The following is a 23,689-nucleotide window of genomic DNA, read 5'->3' as shown; positions in this document are numbered from 1 at the left end:
ACACCAGTTAACGCACATCAAAAAAAACGTTTAATATTTTCCACAAATACCACGTAACACTAGTATCGTAGCTACTAGTGTGCAAAGTAAAAAGACTCTCTACCTTTGCAAAACCAGTTAGGCATGCAATTTTTCAGGTAGACACACACTTAAAGCTGCAAGGACTGGTTGTGACTCACGTGTTACTTTACGACACTCACGCACAGTGCACCGTAACGCATACCGAAGTGTTACCAAGAGGCAGGGCAATCCAAATCTTAGGGGGCGCAAAGAGAATGTAAGCAGGAGCAGCCTGCAAATTTCTGCCTACTTTCTGCAGGAAAAGAGAGGAGGGAAAACCATGCAGAGATCTCAAATTCTCGTGGTGGTAGAGGAAGGGGAATTAAACGCTATCGTGGGGTCTCCCTCTTTGCAGAAAGACAGTGCTGTGACTTGCCAGTGTCATTTAACTCTGCCTTCCTAACCTACTTTTAAGAAGTAACTGCTAGGTGAACACAACAAGGGCAGCGACTCGACGGAGGACACGGTACACCAAGCGCATGTAATCTTTGCGGTCGCTTTAGCTTTTGGAACAAGCTGGGTCTGATTCTGGTTTTGCGGTTTGGCTGGTTTATGCACTTGGGTCCTCAAAGCCAAGATGAAAAAAAAATCAAAGCCTCCAATTCCTCCTTAGCTTTAGCTGTCGCGTTTTGAGTGGCTGCTGAACAGTACTAAAGGTTAAAGCTCTGAGTGGAAGCAGATACCCAGTTAAGGCGCGAGAAGGAAGGGCACGGCYGCGTGACACCGCTTCGCCGCGGGCGGCTGCAGCGCCCCCGTCTATGCTAGCCACAAGAGATGGAAAATGGGGGTTTGGTTGTTTTTTTTCCTCCGTGAGAACCGCTGCGGAGAGGAGTCCAGCGCAGCCCGCCTCGGGACCGTGAGTCGCCCGATCTCCCGTGCCTGGCGATTTGGATTACCCCAGCCACCAACCTCGCTGTGTTTTGCTCCTCAGGGATTTTTAGCCGAAACGTTACAGGTTTTGCTCGGTAACACGACACCGTTCACAGAAGCAGCGGGAAGCACCAGTGGAACCAGATCTGTGGGACAAAGGCGTTTACTTTTACCGCGACGGAGACCAGGGATCGAGGCGGCGAGCGAGCGGCGTCGCCGAGTCCCGCGCGCAGAGCCGGGYGCGCGGCGCCGACGCACCGCGGCCGCCCCTAAATCTAAAGGAGGGAGGTGCCGCTCCGCCGTCTCCGAAGGCGCGAGGCCCCGCGCTCCGCGGGGACGCCGGGAAGGGCACGTCGCGCGTGGGGCGAGGGCAGCTCTCCACGCACGTCACCCGGGGGCAATCTCATCTCGGACAACAACCGGTTTTTGACAGCTGCAGAAAGTATAGACTGATTTTCAAGGACCTACAGGTGGGGAAGGTACCAAAAAGGTGAATAAGAAACATGCAGATTGGGGTCCGGAAACAGRAGATATTATTAACAGCACACGTTCTACCTTGCATCCTATTTATGCCATTAGTTGTGTTTTTATTTTTATTCTTTTCCCCCCGATAAAGCAGCGAGTTCTGGGTTTTGGCCAGTTCGGACTAGGCAGCAGCCGCTCTATGAGAAAGTGCTCACAAGACAGAATCGGGGCCGGGACGGAGGYGTTCAGTTCTGCTCGGCGTCGCGAAGCCGGCAGCCCACCGCCGTGATGAGCGCCGCCCCCTTCCCGCTGCCGTCCTCCGAGAGCAGGAACGTCACGTCGCACTTGGGCGCCAGGTCCTTGACGGTCTGGTGCATGATCCTCGAGAAGCTGCAGAAGGGAGAAAGCCGCCGGCCGCCGTGAGGGAGGCAGCCAGGCAGGGAGACCCCGCGGCAGCGCCCGGGCCCTCGCCCCGCTTCCCCTCTCGCCGTGCGAAGGGCGGTAATGCTGGAAACCGCGGGGAGCGGCGGCGGCGAGAGGGACGAGGCGCTTCCTCTCCCAGCCCGGCCTCTCTAATGTTGCAGAAAAGGGGAGAGGAGGCACCACGTACGGTCTTCTCCTTCCCACCCACGCGTGGCTCAGACGGGCACGTCAACCTCTCCCCCTCCGGTCGCCCGCTCTTTCGGGCTCCTGTTCTGGCCTGTCGCTGCTTCGTGGCAGTCCCTCTCCCCTCCGCCCTGCTGCGCGCCAACACCCTCCCTGCCTTACTCTTTGTGAGCCCAGATCACTCCCTTGTTGCGCTGCAAGTTGCCCAGCAAGTTTCACCACCTCCTGCTTGGCAGAGCCCTCCGAACCCTGCTGGAGGCCTTTCCGTTTCCCCCGCTGCCTTTCAGGGAGCCCCGGCCACCCTCAGGCTCTCCCTTCCCGGCCCCTTCCCCAGCCGGCAAGAGGCACCGGCTCCGGGTGCGCCGCAAGAGAGGACGCGCAGCAACGCGCCGCGGATCGTGGGCAGATACTCACTGTGGATGCAGCTTGTACAGAGTCCCGTCCACACCAACCGTTATTTCCAGGTGCTCAAGTCCCCGGTTCTCCCTGATTTTATCTACAACCGCAGCCATGCCGGCACCGCACAGCTGCGCCGCTCGCCGCGACACCGCTCCGCACACCGTCTTGACTATGATACTGTCGTCGCAGGTGCTGTTCAGCCCCAGCTGCTGCAGGATGGCTCGCACCTGGAGCAAGGCCAGCCGGTCGCTGCGGGGCGAGAGCAAGGCGGGAGGTGAGGGGCTCCCCGCGGTCCCGGCCCCGCCGCGGGCAGCGAGCGGGCTCCGGAGTCCGGCTCCGCGCCGGCTTCCCCCTTCCCAAGGGCGYCGTGCTCTCACCTCTCGATCTGGGAGAGGAACTTGGTTTCGAAGATGTGCCTGGTCTTCAGCGTCTCCGAAATCTGGCCTCTGAACAGGAAGCCCCGTTTGGTGAAGTCGATCAAAATGTTGCGGACGATCTCCCCCAGGTACATGCCGCTGATCATCTTCTCGTACCTGCAACAGGAGACGGCGGCGCGTCTCAGCAGGAGGCTGCTCACCCCCCCACACCTTTTTTTTTTAATTAAAAAAGAAAAAAAAAAAAAAAAAAGCAAGCCCCGTGCTGCAAAACACCCTGTGCAAGTTAAATGATGCGACCAGGCACATCCAGCACCTTCCCGGGATTGCTGCCCACCGCAGAGGGAATCCCAGACCCGGCGGCGGCTGGGCTCAGGGACCCGGCCGCGACGTTTCGGGCCACGCAGTCCATTTAAGAATATGAACTGTCTCAGGCTTGTACCCGGCAAGCATCCTCCCTCTGAAGCACCCAGCTCCTCCCGGAACAAGTTACTGCCCCGGGAGCTGCCAACTTCTCTGTGTCCCCCCAGTTCGCAGTCATCTCCTCTGGTCGCGCAGCCTCTTTAACAGCCCCCTTAGCCTGACCCCAAAGCACGGCCGTGAAAAATTACGGAGAGGGGAAGGCTCGCGGGGGGCGGGAAGCAGCCGGGGCGGGCAGCAACCCCCGCGCTCTCGGCCGGGTTGCGGCGACGCCGACGCCAGCGGCTCCTCGGCAGCCCTTCCTCGAGGGGGCAGGGAACGACGCACCCGCGCGTGAGCCGGACCTCCCCCCGCCAGCCGGGACCCAGCCCTCAGGCCAACAGCTAGGTCCTCTACCACGAGGTATTTCATCCAGCAGAKGGAAGGTCGTAGCCGCTCGCTCTTTTGGAGACAAAAAAAAAAAAAAAAAAAAAGCAGCTACCAGGAGAAGGGCGGACGAGGGCGATCCCACGGGACAGCACGTGCTGCTCTTACGCTCTCTCTGACTGCGAGAAATCCAATTATCTCTTAGAAACACCCGAGACCGCCCGGCTTGGTCCTAGCACAGCAGTCTGCCCGGTACCTTTGCTTGCCAGCATTTAGCGAATAGTCATCAACTGCCTTGTCATATATTGTCCTGATGTCGTCCAGGCACCCGTTATCCCCAAAAGCTCCCCATTCCATGTTCACGCACATCCTTCCTTGCTCGCCATCCACCATCTCCACGTTTCTCATCTCCTCCATGTAACAGGCATTGCTGCCGGTTCCTGAAAGAGGCAAACACTGAAATTACTCTCTTTTTGAATCAAAGCAACACCGGAACAACCATGAGCGCCCTGACAAAGCCTCTGGTAGATCTTGAACGTGCGCTTCCCGAACGGTGAAGTCATTTCTCAGCATGGCAACAAAACCTCTTCAATAATCCCACATCAAGGGTGGCCAGTACCGCACGAGCTGTTGCTGCAAGGAGCCCAGGAGGCCCCCATGCAGGATTCAGCCTGCCTAAATTTAGGCTCAGAAATGGGATGTGCAGCTAGTTGCCTTTAGCAAGAAAGAGAGAGACCTCTATAGAGTGCTTCAGGTCATCGCCASGCTGAAGCACTTTCAGGGGAGACCTCTTCCTTCCTTTCTGTCGAMCACAAAGAGTGGCCAGATCGAGTGYGGTCCCCATATCAGCACCTCTTCAGATGCCCGCAACGGAGCAAAGCAAGTCCATGTCCTAGGCGGAGGAGGAGCAKCGCGGCCCCTCCAGCACGCCCACCTCTGGGGCTTCTTAACCCAAAACCACAGTAAGCGACCACCTCGATTCTGAAGTTAGGAGGCACCTTTCACAAAGCCCAAGGACCCACAAAGTTCAAGGGAAAATTTGCCTAACTGTGAACCTCAGCAAGCTCTGAGGCAYGAGGCAAAGAAAATCCCTATGGGTTTTACTGGGTATTTTAAATGATTTTTTTTTTTTTTTAGTTCTTATTTGTTTTTTTCTTTTTCTGATGCACAAAATTCAAYTGCTTAAATCGATTCTCGGACAGAAAGGTCACTTCCGCGTTGAAGCGGTGCCATTTAACGCCAGCGGCTCTCCTGCTACCAGTGGAGGAAGAGCAGAGGCCCGGTCTCATCTGCAGGAGCTTCCCAAGCATCCGGCAGAGGAGACCCAAAGCCTGGGTTCTGCTGTTTCAGAGAGGTGCCAGAGGCGGTGGTCAGCAGCACCCACCGCCCTTCCTGCCCCACGGACACGCCGCTGGGACCCAGCCCTCCTGGGACCGCGCCGTGCTGACTCACCCTGGACACCTTCCAAGGCAATCAGCGGCGTTTCATTTCCTTAAGAGCCGCTTTGCAACCTAAAGGCCTCGCTCGTGCTCCGGCCGCCTCGGCCCCCTCTTTGGGGGAGATCTCTGCTGCGCTGCGGGACCTTCTCTCTCTCTCCCACCGGGCAATGYCCCGAGAGCACATTTCTCACGTTGCCGCGAGGCGCCGGCCGCCCGAGCGTGGCATTCGCAGATGGCACCAGCCGTCCCCCCGGGGACTGGGACTGGGATTGCTTCAGCTGCCTCCCGGCTAGAAGGGAGCTGTCAGCCACCGCGCCCGGCCCRCCTCTCGGGAGCGCCCCGCTCCCCTTTCCGCGCTCATCCCCCGAGGCCACGTGCCCCCMGCGAGCTGCGGGCTCTCCGAGCGCCCGGCGGGGAGAACCGGCGCCGGCTAAACCGAGATACTCTAGGGAGTGGCTTTTGAGGGGACATCTGGTAGTCTCAAAGCCTTTCACTCCTGGACACCATAGCTACGTTTTCAGTTCAGAAAGGGGGATGCCTCCATGGGAGCTCACAGCCAGACCTCGGCCACCCCACCGCAGAGGACACCACGCAGCCCGGCACCGCGCCGGCGGCTGCATCCGGCCCCCCAGCTCCTTCCAGGAATCTGCCTGCTTTAGCCGACAGTACTGTTTAATAAGAAGAAAAAGAGCTGAATAAAAAGCAGCTCTAGCACGTACCCACAATGAGTCCAATTTCACAATTTGGGTCTTCATAGGCACAAGTCATCATTGTGCCAACCGTATCGTTCACCACAGCCACCACATCCAAGTCAAACTCCTGCGGAAAAGCAAAATAAACCAGTGAGATCTCTCCAGAGTGACCAGCGTTTGGGGGCAACCTGCAACCCAAAAGGGGACGCGTGAAAGGGGACACCAGCAAAACACGCTGGGAAGAGGAAACTGAAAGCACTGCCCTGGATTTTACACATGCAGAAATAGGAACTTAATCTTCCAGCAGGTAGCTCGAGTTCCTCACATGCTGTACCGCAGGCTGCGACATCAGAAGAAAGCCTAATCCTGCCTGTCGACCTCGGCTTAGGCGTGCTCAACTACAGACCCCTGACGGAGGCGCGCCGCCGACGGCTGCTGCCGTTCTGCATCGCAGCAGTGCCGCAGCAAACCCCGTAGCCGAGGTTCTGGGGAGCCTTTTTTTCCCCACTTGCTCACAAAAATTTGCCAAACCTACTACTTACTGCCCTCTCCTCCAGCATTTTTCTTCCTCTTCCTAGCAAGTTTCAGCTACGCTGCACGAGCCCTTTCCAAGGGCAAGGGGGGAAACTCCCGCTTAGGCTGYGCCGAGAGACTTTCCTACCCATTGAAAAATCCCACTTTCTCCACACTCTGATACAGGGACAGCTGGGTTTGACGTACGCTTCGAGAGGTCTGCCAAATTCGGCAAAGCTGGGAGCCCCCGGGAAAGGAGGAAGGGAGGCGGAGGGGGGAGCAAGGGGAGAAGYGACAGCCGCAGCTCGGCTCTCTCGGTTCGGCGGCGCAGCGCTCCCGTCCCCGCTGCGCGCGCTCCGGACCGCCCTACGGGGCGACGGGGCTGCCGGACGCCCTCTCCGTGGAAAGGGGGGCACCGCCGGTCACCCCGAGGTGYACCAACCCCGAGCCGGGCCCGCAGGGTCTGCTAATTCTAGAGCGAGAAGTAGGAGGGAGGGAAAAAAAATAAACTAAACTGAGAAGTCACCTCTCTTCTTTTGATTCCTTCTCTGAGCAAATACACCACGTCTTCTCCCTCGCAGTCCGTAGCTTTAAATCCTTTTGTCCAGTTGAGCAAGATACCCTAAAAAGAAAGAAAATACTTTATTACTAAATTTCCTTGTGCACAATATCCCTCTCCAAATCCTGCAATCCACCGAGGGAGAATCACCCAGCGTCTCCGTCTGATAATTTCCCTGCATTTACCCACCTCCCTGGCCCATAAGAGCACAAAACCATAACCGTGCTTCACACAGCTGAGTGACCAAGGGCTGTTGCATGCTGCAGCTCCGGCCCCACGATCCCAAGCAAGTGGCCAAGAGTATTTATGGTCACACAAGTACAAAGCTGCGTTTAGGAGCTGGACATCCGAATGTTGCTCCTAACATTGCTATATTTTCTCCTTTTCCTTACGCATGAACATTCACCTTATTTTTGCTAACACTCCAATTTTATTCCGTACACCTAGCATTTCATGAAGTTACATAGAAGGCTCTCTGTGGAGGAGGAGGACCGCTACCTCTTTGGAATTTTGCATCTAAAACCACTAATTATGCCTAGCCTCCAAATTTCCAGGACGGAATCGCTCAGCCTCCTGCCCAAAGATGGAAAATGAAAAAAGGGAACATCAGATGCCAGCACTCGAGGCTGGGAAACTACTTTTTCCAAAAACGCTATGGCATGGCTCACTAAAACACATATCACCAGGAGAAAGCGCTATTGCACAAAGCATAAAATGCAGCAGAGTCCAAAGGCAGCTGTGACAAATAAATAAATAAATAACAACACTAAGGGGTAGGGCACCTGCACACGTGGAAATGTGTGGGAGTTAAAGAGCTAACCCATGTCACAGGAGAGCAAGGAGGAGAAGGGTGCTCCGGCACGCTGCAGGCTGCGCCGGAGGCAGGTCGCTGGCAGCAGGGACAGACRGACCTCGACTCCGCTGGCAGCCCGCAAAAGCAGGGGCTCCAGGAAAACTAGCACAGTTCAACAGGTTTATGCGACTGGAAAAGCCAACGACGCTTAAAGAGAGGAACATCACCGCCATGGGAAATTTGAATGCTATTACTCGCCACAGGCTGAGTAGCATTTGCGTTGCTGCCTTCCAAGGGGCTATTTATAGGAGCGTAAAGGAGCAGCTGTACTGACCAAGGCAAGAGCACAAACCCTGCCCTCGTACAACCTTCCCGTAAGTATCACGTAACTGATGGGAAGGTGGAGGATGAGTCAGGCCTGGCRCGAGCTCAAAAGCAGCTACAAAAGACACTAATGAACTTACAGCATCCAAGCTGGTCTGTTTGCAAGGGAAGGAGAACGTGAAGCCAAGAGGAAGCCGTGCACCTTTTATTCCCATGTAATCCAGGAAGTCAGAAATGCAGGTAACGATGTGATCAAACAGCTTGAAAGAGAAGAAGTTACACGTTTGAATTTGTACGCGACACACTCAGGAGTGTACTTAAGAAGCGGCCGGGCCGCAGAAGAGGAGCACACAAATTCACCTCTTCTCCAGTTCCCTGCATCACTTCTATAGGAATGGCGTATATCTTATTGTGCATTTCTACCGTCCTCCGTTTACCGCTGCGGATTTTCACCAGCAAAACTCTGAAGTTCGTTCCTCCAAGGTCAAGTGCCAGAAAGTCTCCATTCTCTGTAAAAGAAYAGGATAAATGAGATCTAGAAAAAGAGGTCCACTTCTGCCCAGAAGGCGGAAGCGTCTATCACAATGAAGATTTTAGGTGCCGCTCCATTTATTTCAGACCTTTTCTCCCTCCTTTTTTTTAATTAGCAAGAGAAAGAGGGCCCACAGAGTAGCTCCCTCAGGAAAAGGACAAACTTGGTCAGCCCCTCTGGAAAGCCGAGAGCTGCCCAGGGTCTACCTGTCCCATCCGGCGTGCTGCGGACAAAGGTGGGCAGCATTTTCACTTTGGCGGTCTCGTGGGTCTTCTTCTTCAGCCCCGCTTCCATCTCCGTCCTCATCCTCTTCTTCACCTGCAGCAGCTGCTCGTGTGTGAGCTTGAACTCGGCCAGGGTCTCATCGATGAGCCGGTGCTGCTCCGACAGCCGGTAGGCCACCGCCGTCACCATCGCCGCCCCCTTCCCGCTGCCGCTCTCCGACAGCAGGAACCGCACGTCCGAGTCGGGCACCAAGCGCCGGGTGGTTTTGTGCAAGCGCCGGGCGTACCTGTGGGGAAGGGACGCTTGCGAGCCCACCACCCGCGGTTCCTCCTCCGCCACCGCGAGCACCAAGCACGTGGAGGCCAGCAGCTACTCCCGAAGGCCAGCAGGATTAGGGGCCAGGGCAGCTGTGTCATTTCTGACACTAGAACTCTCRCCAAACAGATGCGGCCAGGTTAGGGGATAACCCTGCGCAAAAGGTCTCAACTTCCTCCTGAATTTTACACAAACCYGAACAATTGTTTGGTTAAAACAATAGCTGTTAAAAAACGGGGGGTGGGACCAAGCTAGGTTGTTTTTAAAAAGGCATGGAAACGTAAGCACCGATTTTTCCAAGAGGACGGTGTTACACGCAGTCACTTTCGAAACAGCTGAGCTTAAGCTGCAGAGAGCGATCAACCCCCACCGACGAAGGTCTCCCGAAAGCTCAGCGCGCGGGCACAGAGGGACGTTCGGCTCAAAGCGACCCCCATCCCGGGAGGTCCACGGAGCGGCRCGGGACTTACTGCGGGTGCATCTTGTAGAGGGAGCCGTCCACCCCGACGGTGGTGCGGAGCCGGCCGACCCCCTTGTTGTCCCGCAGCTGGCAGAGGATGGCCCCCAGCGTGGCYGCCACCAGGTTGGCCGAGCGGAAGGACACGATGGTGCAGACGTGCTGGACGGCCACGCAGTCCTCGTGCGACGGCTCCACTCCCAGGCGGGTTAAAATGTCTTTGGCTTTGCTCAGGCCTTCTTTGCTCCTGCGGAGAGAGGGTTTCGCAGCGCACGCTTGAGGGGGAAGCTACGGAAAGCAGAACCGAGGCACGTCCGACCACGGGTGGTCCCACACGCGGTAACCCCGCAGGGAGTTCGAGAAGGGCGTTAGAGAGAAATCAGCAAGGACCCTCTGAGCACTTCTACACACCGGGGGAATTAAATGCATTTTTGTCACACCGACACTGTGAACTTCAAACAGCTTCTTCTCGCCGGAGCTGGAAGYGCCAGCAAAGTCCTGAGCCTGCGGCTAATCCCGCGCTCGCATGCTTGTACGTCTTGATAAATTAAGCGCAGCTTGAAGAACAAAACCCAGAGCTAAAGCTGCCCAAGTGATCTAATGGGTCTCTTTTGAGACTTTTACAACCTCGCTGAACGTTTGCCCCTTGTGCTGAGGTTTCCCACGTTAGCACCCAGCCTGAGAGCAAAGCTTCTGGGTGAAGCTCCCCCCACATCCAGCTCAGTCACGGTCAGGAAAAAAAGAAAAAAGAAAATAATATTGTGGTGTGTATATCTTGCCACTGCTAGCTACACTCCACGCATCTTTTTAAGGGCTCTGGCATCTGACTAGCGATGGGCAGAAACTGGAAACTGCCCCATAYGTATAACCAATGTGCTCTTAGGGGYGTGGGGCGGAATTTCAGGACAAATCTTGCTCTCAGTAACCAAAGTCCCTGGCTGATTTCCACCTCCCGTTTTTTCACTGTTGTTTGACATTGCATCGGCTCCACCCAGACCTCTGCGGTTAAGGCAGAGGGATCCACACGGTTAGTGGAAAGCTGCTTAGATAGGCAGTCTGCCGGGGTACGAGTACAAGGCAGGGCGCAACAGGCTTGTGGAAGTTACTGGCGGCGTCCCCGGGGYGCTGTGCTCTGCCAACGCTACCGCCACACGTGCATGAAAACCGGAAGCTTTTCAAAAGGCAAAGCTGGCCCGACGAACACAGCACAAGCAGTCCCAGCAAAGAGAAGTTTAACAGGCAGTAAGCGCTGGCCGAAAGGGCAACGGCGCTGCAGCAGACCAACCAGCACATAGCCGGGAGGTTGGCACGCAGCACCCGCCACCGCCGCCGGGGCCGAGCGCTCCGGCTTCTTTGTCGCTCGTATTTTCTCCCTGCCCGGCGATCTCGTGGAGACGGCAAGGAGCAACACAAGCATTTCGCAGGAGGCCCTCTGCCAATTCACTCCCGCGCTTAGTGGCCGTGCAGGGAAATCAGAGGCTTGTGAGCAGCAGCATCACGCACAGGCACGGGGAAGCTGCTGTCCCTGCAAGCAGGTTCAGCCTCGGGTTGCTTCTACCAGCAGTTAACTCCAGGAAAAGGGCAATACCACCACCAGTGCATRGCTCAAAACCTCCCTTCGCAGCTTGGAGGAGAGGGTGCTGGCCAGTGCTGCTGGGCTCAGATAGGCCACAGTGAAAACCATCCTCAACACAACGTGTTCCCCATAACAGTAGCACCACAAGATAAAAGTTCAGAGACGTTCCGGGGCRGGGAATAAAGAGCGAGGTACTCACTTTTCTATGGCGGAAACGTGCTTAGTCTCAAACTTCCCTTTGGTCAGAAGCTCGGGGGTGATCCTTCCCTCGAAGAGCAGCCCCTCCTTGGCCATCTTCACCAGGATGAGCCTGACCAGCTCCCCCATGTACAGCCCGCTCACCATCTTCTCAAACCTAGAGGGAAGGACAGCAGCAGTCACCACRGGCAAACTTCAGTTTTACTCAAAATATTCTTCAACCAGTGAACTCATAGAGCAAGCTGAAAAGGGAGCTGGGAGACACGCTCATCGCATGAGAGCCAAAAACTGCATGTATATGTCAATGAAYGCTGAAATCTTATCGCTTTGGTGGCCATGCCCAGCACTCGTCCTGGCGAGGGGCCCTGCTAGCTCCTTGCAGACAAGCCAAGGGCATTGCTCCCGCAGCACCAGGGCTTTCTCGCCAGGAAGGGTTCAGGCGAACACAAAGCAAGGCCTCACTACATAAGACAGGAACAGGCTTTGAACCAGCAAGTGAGGGAATTTATGCCTTTTTWTTTATTTATTTATTTATTGACAGCACTGATCAAACAACTAGAGAGTAGTCACAAAGGAAGCAAGAACATCTTTAATAAATTAGARCACATAATGAATTAAATCAAACAAAAATACTTGTTTCCAGCTGGCAGCCATCTGCCTGCTGTGCCTTCTCATACCCCTCCCCCCCCATTTTTACTGCCTCCACAAGCAAAGGTGACTTTGGAGGTTCTTCAGTAATATAAGATGCTCCCCAAAACCATAGAAAGTGAGGATGGGAGGACCTTGTGGTTTTTCCAGTCTATCTTCTATCCCCATGGTCAGTGCTAGACACACACTCAACAGCACCGGAGCTTTGTCCAATCTGTCCTTGGCAAGCTCTAGGGATGGAGGTGGCAGCCACCCTCTTCCCGTGCTGCCGTACCCCTGACATTAAACAGTTTGTCTTTATGTCTCACCAAAATCTTCCTTCTGCTGCTGAGGAAGAGCTATTTGTCCTGTCCTCAGCGGGCAGCATATCCCTTTCCTTTTGCAGATACCCGTGAGCCACGCAAGAGCTGTCACCGCGTTTGTCTTCCACCTCCTCCTCCCCGGACTACCCCAGCTCCTCCCGGGTTTCCCAGGGCCATGCGTGCTGGGCCTGCCTTCCTCCACTGGCTTTGAACCCACCGCCGCACTCTGGGCCCTGGCTCTGCAGAGGCGGCTCCTCCAGCCCAGCGCTTCAAAAGCCCACCGACGACCTTCAGCTCTGGTCTCCCTCAGCGCTCGCAACACTGCCGCGTACGAGGCAAAAGTCAGAAAAACCACCCAACCAACCAAAAAAAYGATAAGGCACCGGTGCGATCGAAAAAGCCACAGCCGGACTGAGTGAGGGCTCAAGACCTGCTTGAAAAGCAGGAGCAGGACAGGGCTAGAGCTGATGGGAAATAAATCATGAGTGTGGAAACAAATCACGACTCTGAAGACAAGATGCATCTGAATTACCAGATAAACCAAATGCAAATTTGAGATAAGATCTGAGATAACACAGGCAGCTTTGGACGCTAAGGACCTCGCAAGGAAGCCGCTCTACCTCAGAGTTTGCTCTCTCACCCTATTCAGTACAATAATTAAGATAACAAACAAGCCTAAGTTAATTTTAATCACCTAGCTCAGGCCAGAACTGCAGCGATAAGCTGTGAACTGAAGCCAACAAAGTAAATACCCACAGCCCTAACGGGGAGATTTATAACCCTGAGCAGATCCCGCAYTTCCCAGGGAAGGTCCCCTCCGCTTCAGCAGCTGCTTGCGGCACAATTTGGAAGCAAAGAGCAAACTATTCAGGGTTCAGGAGAGCCCCTGTCCTCTTCCCAGCCACCCGGCCACCAGGCGGGCAGCTCCGGGTGGTCCTCAGCCACCGCTCCAGCAGCACGGGGCCCCTCTGGCCCTCCTGAGAKGGAATAACTTCACCTGGATCAGCAGAAGCCAGAAAGCCTGCAAGTAACAGCCTCACTTACAGCTGTTTTCCAGGATTGAGGGAGCCGCGGTCGATCTCACGGTCAAACTCGGTCCTAATATCTTCCAGCGAGCCGTCGTCCCCGAAGGCSCCCCACTCCGTGTTAATGCACATCCTCCCCTCGTCGCCTTCCACCAGGTCGATGTGCCTCATCTCCTCCATGTAGCAGGCGTTGGTGCCCGTGCCTTTAGGGAAAGGACGTCAGGAAACACGCCGCGCGCAAAGCAACAAGCCCCGCGCGCGCTGCCGCGGCGACGTGCGTTACCGATGATCAGGCCGACTTCGCAACGCTGGTCGTCAAAGCCGCAGGTCATCATGGTCCCCACGGTGTCGTTCACCACTGCCATGATATCCGCRTCGTAGTCCTGACGGGGRAACACRGCGTTACCTGTACCACGCGGACTCTCTGGAAAACACCACTTGTGCTGATCACCAGCCCTGCTTGTTCCCACCAAGTTCCCCAGTAACGGCAGATAAACTGCATGTCTAAACACCACAGCTGCATTTTTTTTAAAAAAAAAAGTATCATCTACTCTATCAATCCCTGCCCCATACCCAAGAATACAGAGAGAGCAGATCAATGCACCGGGCAAACCACAAGCAGCACAAGCAGCAGCGGAGCCTGCAGAGAGCAAGACCCCGCTGTCCCGTAAACACCCTCAGAACAGGGAAAGAAAAGCWGACGCGTGCATGAGAGGGGGAGGAACTCCACAATTAAAAGATCATGGAGCGATCTGATACGTTTTTTGAGGAGCCAAGTCTAGAAAACATACTCCCAAGGTGCCTACCTCTCTTGGAATTCATTTAAAAACGGCTCCGCGCGGACTCACGACTGAGAAGCACGCCAGCTGGTTCGGGCGTGCAACCAAACGAGGAGAGCGCGCGGCTTACCCCCCGCTTCTTGATGGCCCTGTTGAGCAGCTTCACGACGTCCGCTCCCTCCACGCCGCTCGCCTTGAAGCGCTTGGTCCAGGTGATCAGGACGCCCTGATGGAACAGCAGGGTCACAGCTAAACACGGGGCCAGCGCGAGCTCAGACGCACCCGCGACCTTGCTCCTCTTCGTCCAAAACAAGACTCCTTAACGTCAAATGTATCCTCAGGTCTCTTTCCTGGTGCGACCTGCCAACCCAATCGGGGACCACCGACGGTCTTTGGTCCTCACCAACAGTCGCTGGAGAGATGGGAAACATTTTTCCCTCTCCCTTGCTAGAAAGCGTTTTGTTTGMGTTTATCCCTTCAGCCCATTCTTCTTCCTCTTACTCCTCACCAGTTTTTCTTGGAGAACCACTTAACTATTCACTTTTATACTGACAAGGATGAAGAGGAATGAAAATAAGACAAAAGACCAAAAATTAAGATGAAACTAAGCAAAATGCAGGAGACTGGAGATCTCTGCAGGAGCAGAGGCAAGCCAGGAACAAATCTGGCCTGCAGAATCCAGAAAATACGTGTTTTTCCAATCTCCAAAAGTACCACTTTTTTTTTTTTAATATATATTACTATTACGAGACACCMTCCCTGGCCTCTTGTAACCCCTCTAGTGACGCCGAGCCCCGCGCCAAGCCCCGCGCCTCCCTGCTCCGAGCGCAYGCCGAAGCGGACCAGGCAGGTGGGACCAGCCTGCTTTCACAGCCACATTTTCATAACGCGGGAGCTCTTCTGCCCATTAAAAAAGTCKTGACGTGTTCTTACCTCATCCAGCTTGGATTGCCGACACGGGAAAGAAAACGTAAACCCGACCGGTAATTTCTTGTCTTTGATCTGCTGTTTCTCCATAAAGTCTCCCAGGCATTCAGCAACATGATCAAAAAGCTATTAAAAAAAAGAGAGAGAGAGAGAAAGCAGAACAGCCATGAATCGAGATCGAGCTTAGGGGGGAGAATATTTCAAACGCCCTACGAGGGTGGGGAGAGTGAGGAACATACCTGCTCCRAATTTTTTAAGACACTTAATGACAGAATTAAGAAAAACTCTGAGGTAGCATATATTAACACCTTAGTAATTAATAAGTTACAAAATCAGTTGTTGTTTAATGCATCTAGTTCTGCATGGCATCTTTTACACCAATATAAAAATGCTCTTCCTGGAACAAGCRGCATGTGACTCTGCTGCCTGCCATAGTACCTCTACTTGCATTCAATGAGAACAAAATGTTCTTTAATCCTTCAGTAATAAGTAGCAGTATCTTAAAAAGAGCAGGTGGGATGGGATCCCCCAGGAGGCTAAGCACTTTTACAAGACRCAGAGGGGAGAGCCCTGCATCTGCYGAACTCGGCRCTACTGAGACCAGCAAAGTCACCGTGCAGGACCAACCCGAAAACACGCCTGAGCAACATCTCCGTTGCCTTCTCCATCCCGCGCCCGGTTTTCCGGCAGCAGGATCTGCACGTGTGGACGAGCGCACGGGCGCGAGAGGCRGGCAGGGAGGCCTCCCGCTCCCAGCTGTTCGGAAAGGCCCTTAGGCAGATTGCAACGCTCGAAGCTGGTCGCAAGGCAGAGGTGAAGCCTCGTCCATCAAAACAACATAAATACTCCCAGGTCTGCACCAGTGACAAAAAAAACCAGACGTTCCTTGAACTGCAAATGGATGTTAAACCCATCACCAAGTCCCCTCTCGTCCCAAAAGATAACGTCACATTTTAGCTCCCTTGGAGAGGGGGGCGGAAAAAAATCCATCCACAGCTTTGGTGGGCAGAAGCAGGAAAACTGCCCCGAACAGCAGGGATAACTGGGAGGGAGCTCAAACAGGTGTCCGTCCCGGCTGCTGCTCGCGCTGAGCTCCCCGGGCTTTACACAGTCTCCGCAGCGATTCCGAGACGGAGAGGGAACGTTTGCCTGTTTGAAGCAGGACAAGAAGCAGCGCTGTAACACCAGCGTCTAACAGAACGCATCTAAACCCATTCCTAAAACGAGATCAAACTTGATTACGCGCGGCTGCAGGGGTTTCCCAGGGGGAACGCTGCCACTCCGGGCTCCAGGCAAACCAGGGAGCCCCCACCGAGCAGGCACAGCAAGGCCGGGAAAAGAAAGCGCGCTGCGCTTCTGTAACGCTGCGGGAGCACGCCGCAGTCAGCACGGCACGTGCACAGCCCGCCGCCGCCGCKCGCACGGGCAGAGCGAGTTAACCATTAGCCACGTCCGTGACATTGCAATAGCAGCATCTAGTCCATACTTTACAGTCTTGCTGAACTTCTTTTAAAAAAAAAATTAAAAAAAATAAAGTACAGCAAGGAGACATTGCTCAAAAGGAGAAAGGAAAGAGCCGCATTTATCGATTTTGCTACCGTCAGTTTGAGCTGGCTCCTAAGGAGACTCAAGAAAGCAGCTATATGTGCAATGCCCATAATAAAACGCAAACCTCAGAGCTGACAGGACAGGAGAGCAACGCTACGCAGTTCCTGCAGGTTTCATTAAAACAGGGCAGGCAGATGGAGGAGAAACCCAAATTACGGGCTTTGTGTGCGGCAGGCAGCAGTATGAGCTCAGCTAGGATTGCTAAATGTCAGGAGACAGAATAAATGCTCCAGTCAAGAGGGAAGCAACCAAAATTTACACTCTCAAGGGCCTGAACGGATCCAAGCAYGAGACACTGAGTGATAAAGTATCAGGCTTCGTTACTTCCTCTGGTCATGATATTGCCTGTTCAAGTCTGACGCCAAGAAGCTTCTGTAAGGGTTGGTTTGGCTGGGGGCCAGCAAACTTTGGCAAGCATCTGAATATCCAAGTTCAGATCAAGTCACCTTGGTAGAGAAGCTACCAAGAACTTCAGGAGCGAGGAAACCCCAGCTACAGAGCAGGAGAGCAGTTACAAATCCAAAGCCTACCTCCAGGAGCTGCAGAACACCAAAAGCAACACGTAAATCAAGCCTTAAATGCACCGCGGTTCTCCGAGCCGGTGAGGAAGACTTCTTACAGAGTTTAGACTCGCTATTACACTGCTGAAGTCAATAGGCGTTTTGCCCTTGACTCCAGCAGGGAACTGCCGAAGCCTACTGGTGCYTGACAGGTGGACAAAAATAGAAGCTTGAATGCAGTGGAGCAGAAAATATCAAAACGAACTGTGCCAGCGAGGCACGAAGTCGTAATTCACGATCCCTCCGATAAGCTGGTTATGTCCTCGGATTTTAAGCGCATAACTCACCAAAGTTAATGACACAACTTGTTGAAAAGCGTATTAGTAACCTACACCACGCAGGAGGTTCCCTCCAAGTATTGCACTGATCTGGCTCGCAGCTTTAGGAGAACTTGAATCGGGAACGTCAGAGTCCTCAGGCCCAAATCGCCACCCGCTCGGGTGCCTCCTGGCATCCGTCACGCTTCCCTGCACGGTCTCACGGCACAGCGAACATCTCCGCTGTGGATAGTCTCTGTCACGGGACATCTCAGGACCCAGACCTAGCTCTGATGATCCTTCTAGTCTTCTCAGGGTACTTAAACACTGGAAATTATCTAGGCTGCCTCTCCACCAGGTTGGTCTAAGCTGCTTCTCTTCTCCCCAGGGGGAGTGGAAGCCTCCCTTGCTTGCCTCTTTTCTAGTTTAAAAGCTGTGACAACACCTATCAGCCCGAGCTCCGTGATACTGGTTCTCAACAGCCCAGAATAAAAGCCAGGACGAGGCCGCTGCCCACAGCGGGMAGAGCAAAGGAGCGCCAGGAACCGCTGCCTACGCTGAGAGGGCAACGCTTATTCGTAGGAATACTTATTTCCCTATCTCCGCCCACAACAGGCAGCTTGGCTCAGCTCCCCTCCGAAACCTCTCCGTGGGAAAGCTGCCGCGCGTCCTTTCGGCCAGATAACAAAGTAACGATATTGGGAAAAGTCTTTAAGGGGAGTGTGCTTTATTATTGTCACTCAGATACCGCAAAAATTTTTATATCAATGCTACTTACGAGCAACGATTGCCATCCGATGCACATTACTGCAGAGTAATTACTATCACCTACAGTTTTATTATCACCTATAAACGTTAAGTTTATTAAAACCACTACAGAAAATACACTAAGGATAGAAATGCCCTTTACATCATTTTACGATTTTTTTCGTTCTTTTAAAACAGACTAAGTTTCCTACAGGTCTCTTATATTCTTAAATAGCATCCCGTTAAAAAAAAAGTGTAAAAACAACAAGAACAAAAATTACCCGGTTTGTGTTGCACTGATGCAGAAAGACATTTGTATGTAAAATACCCACTGTAATCCATTTCTTAATCATAAAAAGACAACAAATTCTTCCAAACAATATTTGGATCCATTTACTTGGATTTCCAATTTGCTTGTTTTCCACTCTTAGAACACGGGAGACTAAAAACCCATTCCCTTTACGCAGCAAAAAATCAAGCTGAAGTTGTCCCAGACCATCCCATCAGCTTCCTGTGATGTTTTTAAGGCACTCGTGATTCTTCACGAATGCCGAGCTCCTCAGAGACGACTCTYGCGCTGTCCTCAATGTTTCCATCCRTGACCTAGCGCTTCCTTTGCGGAGCTGGTCTTGCTATTTGCTCGCAGAAACTAATTTGTTTTCCTGCTCTTTGCTCCTAGCTGGGGCAAGTAACTTTACTATAGGAGACAAAATTTTTACTTCTATTTTTACTTCTATTTTTTTCTAACTCGGCCAAAAGTCTTTACAGTGCTGCTGTTTTTACAGGGATACTGCAGCACCAGCCAATCTTTAGAGATAAGCCCTAAGGAGAAGACGCTTACCCGGGTCCCGCTGCCGTGCATGATGTCTTCAGGCGTATTATAAATTTCRCTTTCCATTTGCACCGTCTGCTTTTTCTCGTGCGACACCTTCACCCGCAGAATTCGGAAATAAGAACCACCGAGATCCAGCGCGATGAAATCTCCTTTCTCTGTGGGGAAGACGGGACGCACACGGTTAGGCTCCGCACGCACGCGGTAATCGCAACGCGCAAAGCCAGCGCGTACCAGCAAGCGCAAAGGGCTCGGGGCAAGCGATGTCTGCCTGCCGCGCGCCGAGCCGGGCCGGGCCGGGCGCGCCGCGCTCTCGCCTCGCCGAGGAGGGGGGAGCAGAGGCGGCAGCGCTTGGGGCAGCGGGGCAGGCGGCGGTCGCCAGCCGGCCCCGCCGCGCGGCCTGCCCTCGGCTCTTCCTGCCAAGCTTCAGCCGTGCCGTCGGGAAGGCCGTTCCCGACACCTTCGCCGTTTTCCCTCTTCTACTTAAATTCGGGGCGGAAAGACCTTTAACAGTCCAGAGGACCATCAGCTGTCGAAGAGCCGCCTCAACCTTCAACTCAGCTCGCAAAGCCCTCCGACCCCACGCTGCCATCCCCCCCCCAAAAAACAAAAGTAGCGCTGGGTCTGCGATTTACCCGCTAGGGTTTCCAGACCCAAACTTGTCTCTGAGGTTGCTCTGCCCACGCACAGCCCAAAACTACCTACAGTTGTCTTTAACTCCTGGTGGACGTTTCTTACTCACCGTCCTGGGCTTGGACGAGCCTCCGGGAGCCACAGAGAAGAGCAGCTTCCACACAGAAAACACAACAAACCTCACGACACGCCGCGTGGGCCCGTAGCCCCTTAACATAACGCTCGTGATTTCACCCCGTTAGGACGTAGCTCTTTCTTCTGGCTGCCTTAGGCACGGACTGATGCTTCCTCAGCATCCAAACTGCAGATCGTGCCGTGCTTCCCCAGCTGCTTCMGAAGAGCAGGGCTTTAAACATCGTTTTGTTCCGACACGACCGTCTTTTAAAACGCGACCCCTTCCAGGCACCGGGCACGCAGTCCCCGGTCTCGCGTTTTGCGTGACAAATTCAGTCCTTCACAGCCTCCTTCAGCGTGACGAGGCCGGAAGAAAAACGCCTATCGCAAGTGTCTCGTTAAGCCAAATACCTGAATAACCTTCATCGTAATAGAGTATCAATTACCAAACGTAAGCCATTACCTCCATTATTTAATGGAAAATCAACACCGGAGCAGATGGCCCCTTTTCAAGCCTAAATGCACCCTAGTACGTACTCCAAACAAACAGCGCACTTCAGAATGGTCTTCTCCGGCGGCGCGTTAACGGGCGAGCGCATTTGATTGCCAGCACAGCCAGGCCCCTTGCAAGGCAAAATCTAGWGAGAGTTATCCTTTGGGGTGAAAAGGAAAGGCTAAAACGTAAGGTTTGCTATATGCAAAGTAACAACTTTCTTTCAGAGTGTTTCAGGAGTGACATTTTTTGTAGTAGTTTTAATTGCACCCTTTTTTTTTATTTTAATAAAGCATAGATTAACTCCTACTACTTGGGTTTAAGAAGACCCTCAAAAAGCATTTTGAGTTAACTTGAGATACTGTCCTAAACGTTCTGGACAAAAGCTTGCTGTTCATTCAAATTAAGTCAGAACAAAGCAAAAAAAAAAATTACCCTGCTAAGAACAACATCTCTACAATCTCCAAAAAATATTGCTCAAAGGCTCCTTATTATTAAAGTACAGTAACAGAGATCTGCAACTAAACAACAGGGTTTTTATTCCTGAATAATCAGCTTTCCTAATAACAACTAGACAAGGAGGGGAGAGCTTACGAGGCGGAAATTAGAGAGGGGCCAGAAAAATGCCTTCGGCTCATACAGAGGGACGAAAGGCAGAAATCGCCTGCACCCTTCCCAGCGGATGGAGGGGGGGCTCAGTACCTTTTTTAGATAAACGAGAGAACGGTTTTGCCCTCGTTTCCAACGGCCTCCCAAGGAGATGCTAGAAATCTGCCTATTCAGCCCACGCTTGACGATTATCGCGTTACCCAGCGCCCATCCCAGGCGAAGGGCTGCTCGCTCTCGCTCCACACTGCCGCTGCCCTACCCACAGCATGCCCATCGTTCGAGCTTGCTCACCCTCTCTTTTTTAAAAAAAAAAAAGAAAAAGAAAAACCACGTTGCAATTAAGAAGTTGGTGTTAAGGCCACACGAAGGCATGGCAGAGCAGAACTAGCAAAGATTGCCACCTCCTAGACAGCACAAACTGATGCTAAACACCAGGCTTAATGTTCCTTCACCCAACAATTCCTCAATCTTAATTGAAAAGAGACTTTAAACGTGTAAAAGCAACTGTGTAACACAGTTGCAACTGGGCAGTTGCTGCAGAAAGGGACTTAATCTGTTACAGGCACTAAAATACAGGTAAGCAACCCACGCTCCACATTAAAAGCAAATCCAGTGTTACCACTAAATAATAAACACAAAAATAAGGGCAATCTTGATCTCAGACACCAACGCAACATCTCTTCCAGTTTTTGAGAGCTCTTTACCCCTTTTCATAAGATACATGGATCACAGAAAAACTGAGTCCTGCATCCAAGTTGAGAACGCTTGGTACAGCCAAGCGCCAGGGGTCTTCAAGCAGCACGTTGCGAGCTCCTCGAGTTCCCTGGATCTCCCCAAAGACGGTCTGCAAGAGGTAACTACCAGAAAGCAAAGCTATGCCAAGATGATCAAATTCTGCATATTGGGGGGGGGGGAGGGGAGAAATACAGGAAGGAGGAGAGGCTGCAGCAAACTGCAAAGGCCACTGCATTCATTAAAACCCCAAATCCCATCAGCATGAATTTCATAAGATCAAAAAAAAAATCTCCCTGCACACAGGTATTGATTGCTGGCAGGCAGCTCTCTATGTAAATGCATTGATTTGGGTGAACTGATGGCTGGAGAGGGCTCTTCTGCTGCCATCAGGGGGGCTCGACGCAGGAACCGCCAGATCCCCCGGCACCAGCTCGAGCAGGTTTGCGCGCGGACAGGAGGCTGCTGCCGAGATGCTTCCTTCGCTCGCCGGGATGCAAACTGCTTTGTCATCCTTGGGAGCGCTTTGCCTCCTTTCTAAAAGGCTTCCCCCGAAGCACGCCGTGTTTAACGCACAAAACCGAGGCTGAGCTCCTTACCTGATCCGTCAGGAATGGACCTCACAAACGTAGGAAGCATTTTCACCGTAGCYGTGGGATTAAAGTCTCGGGAGAGGCCGTTCTTCATCTCCCTCCTGAAGCGAGCCATGATGTCTATGAGGGTTTCGTCGGAGAGCCGCATGGCGTAAAGGTATTTGTCAATCTGGAAGGGAAGGCACACACCGCGGCGGAGTGAGAGCCTGCCCTGCTTCGGCCCGCGCCGCCGCTTCGGGAGCCCGGGGAGCGCCCGGACCCCGGGGCTGGCGCCCTGTCTCGCGTGGCAGACACGAGCGCTCCCCTGCCAGGCACCCGCCTAGGGCTTCCCGGCCTTGCACGGGCTTTCTTTTTTATTTATTTATTTTTATTTATTTTTTTTATCGGCCTCAGAGCGCAAGGAGGGTTTGCCAGGAGCCGCAGCGCGTTGCAAGGGGCAGTTCAGGCGTCACGAGCCCGTTTCTGCCCGCTCGCAACGCCGCTGCGCCCCRGCTTTTGGTTCCTAAAACGCCATCGCCGGGAGCGAGGCGGCGGCAAGGCGGGYGCTCGCGCCAGCCCGGGGGGCAGCTCAGGCCCCGCTAGCTCCCCGTCACGGGGCCGGGCCGCGGGCAGGGGGCTAACGCCGCCTCGGGGCGCGGACGACCCACGTCCGTGGGCGACGTGCCACCCGCGCTGCGCGGGCACCCGGCCGCCTCCCTCACGCTCCAGGAACTGCAAAATGGCAGGGGGGAAATACATACGTGTACATATGCAAAATAGCAGGAGAGGGATAAAACATACATACGCAAAATAGCAAGGGGGGGGGAATTATATACGTGCCAAATAGCAAGAGGGGGATAAAGAGAAAACAGGAGGGGAGCAGGGGGAAGACTCTCACGCTCAGGGAGCGCCCAAAGCCCGGCAAACACGGAAGCAGCAGTTTCTCCGAGCGCAGGTATCCCTCGCCCCCCCTCGCCAGCTGCACCCTGGCAGAGCCCAGCCGGGCCGTGCTTTTAACCCCTTCCCGCAACCCGCGGCGGCGTCCCCAGGGGGAAGGGGGCCGCGGTGCCGGGGGGCGAGGGCGGCGATGCTGCGAGCGGCCCCCCGGCACGCAGCGGYGGCGGTGGCGGGTGTTTCTTTTCCGGAAGCAGGAGCGGCGGAGGGCCCGGCCAAGGAGCCATGCACGCACGTATGCCAGCGAGCAGCGCGCCGGGATGGAGCGAAACCCCCGGGTACCGCGCCGCGGCCGGGCGAGGCCGCATCCCGAAAACGCRCCAACGGGAAAAGGCGCCTGACGGCCGTCAAAACCGCCAAGCCCGCCTTTTAAACAGGGTTGATTTATTATTTTTCCCCTGCTCCGAACCAAGCCAGGCCAACGCATAAGGCAGCCTCAGCAGCTCCCTAACCGAAACGCTTCCCGTGCACCCGGACAACGGCATCCGTGCGGCACAGGCCTCCAGTTAATTCCCTGCAGGAACGCCGCAGGGCTCCCCCCGCCCCGGCGCTTATCTCGGGGGGTCTAAATATAGCCGGCGCGGGCGGCGGCGCGGCCCCCGGGGAGGAGGCGGCGCGGGGCCCCGCCGGCAAAAGGCCGCGGCCGTGGAAGCGGAGCGGAGAAAGCGAGGCGCGGCGGCGGCGGGGCCCGGCGCGGCGCCCTCGGGGCGCCGC

At 54.2% G+C, this 23,689-nt stretch overlaps 1 protein-coding gene across 2 annotated transcripts in view; it reads right to left on the bottom strand.

Annotated features, from left to right (window-relative positions):
- Nucleotides 1-7: 7 nt before the first annotated feature.
- The window catches only part of HK1 (hexokinase 1), a 24,531-nt gene continuing 849 nt past the window's right edge, over nt 8-23,689 (bottom strand). The window contains exons 2-19 of one of the 2 annotated variants that reach the window (XM_085305558.1): nt 22,049-22,211; nt 18,878-19,026; nt 14,871-14,990; nt 14,068-14,163; nt 13,442-13,541; nt 13,178-13,361; nt 11,185-11,340; nt 9,423-9,656; nt 8,619-8,923; nt 8,241-8,389; nt 8,021-8,140; nt 6,731-6,826; nt 5,719-5,818; nt 3,817-4,000; nt 2,778-2,933; nt 2,416-2,649; nt 1,611-1,785; nt 8-1,076 (exon numbers count right to left, since the gene is read on the bottom strand). In XM_085305558.1, the coding sequence (XP_085161684.1) occupies nt 1,641-1,785; nt 2,416-2,649; nt 2,778-2,933; nt 3,817-4,000; nt 5,719-5,818; nt 6,731-6,826; nt 8,021-8,140; nt 8,241-8,389; nt 8,619-8,923; nt 9,423-9,656; nt 11,185-11,340; nt 13,178-13,361; nt 13,442-13,541; nt 14,068-14,163; nt 14,871-14,990; nt 18,878-19,026; nt 22,049-22,211 (2,691 nt within the window). In that variant the 3' untranslated portion in view covers nt 8-1,076; nt 1,611-1,640. Of the gene's footprint in view, nt 1,077-1,491; nt 1,786-2,415; nt 2,650-2,777; nt 2,934-3,816; nt 4,001-5,718; nt 5,819-6,730; nt 6,827-8,020; nt 8,141-8,240; nt 8,390-8,618; nt 8,924-9,422; nt 9,657-11,184; nt 11,341-13,177; nt 13,362-13,441; nt 13,542-14,067; nt 14,164-14,870; nt 14,991-18,877; nt 19,027-22,048; nt 22,212-23,689 lie in introns of those variants that run through there. The other variant, XM_085305557.1, reaches the window with a different exon arrangement.

Source organism: Rhea americana, unplaced genomic scaffold (assembly GCF_003343005.1).
Source record: "Rhea americana isolate MKP2758 unplaced genomic scaffold, rheAme1 scaffold_222, whole genome shotgun sequence".
Classification (NCBI taxonomy): domain Eukaryota; kingdom Metazoa; phylum Chordata; class Aves; order Rheiformes; family Rheidae; genus Rhea; species Rhea americana.
Note: the sequence above shows the minus strand (reverse complement) of the source record. Positions and strands in the feature narration are given on the sequence as shown.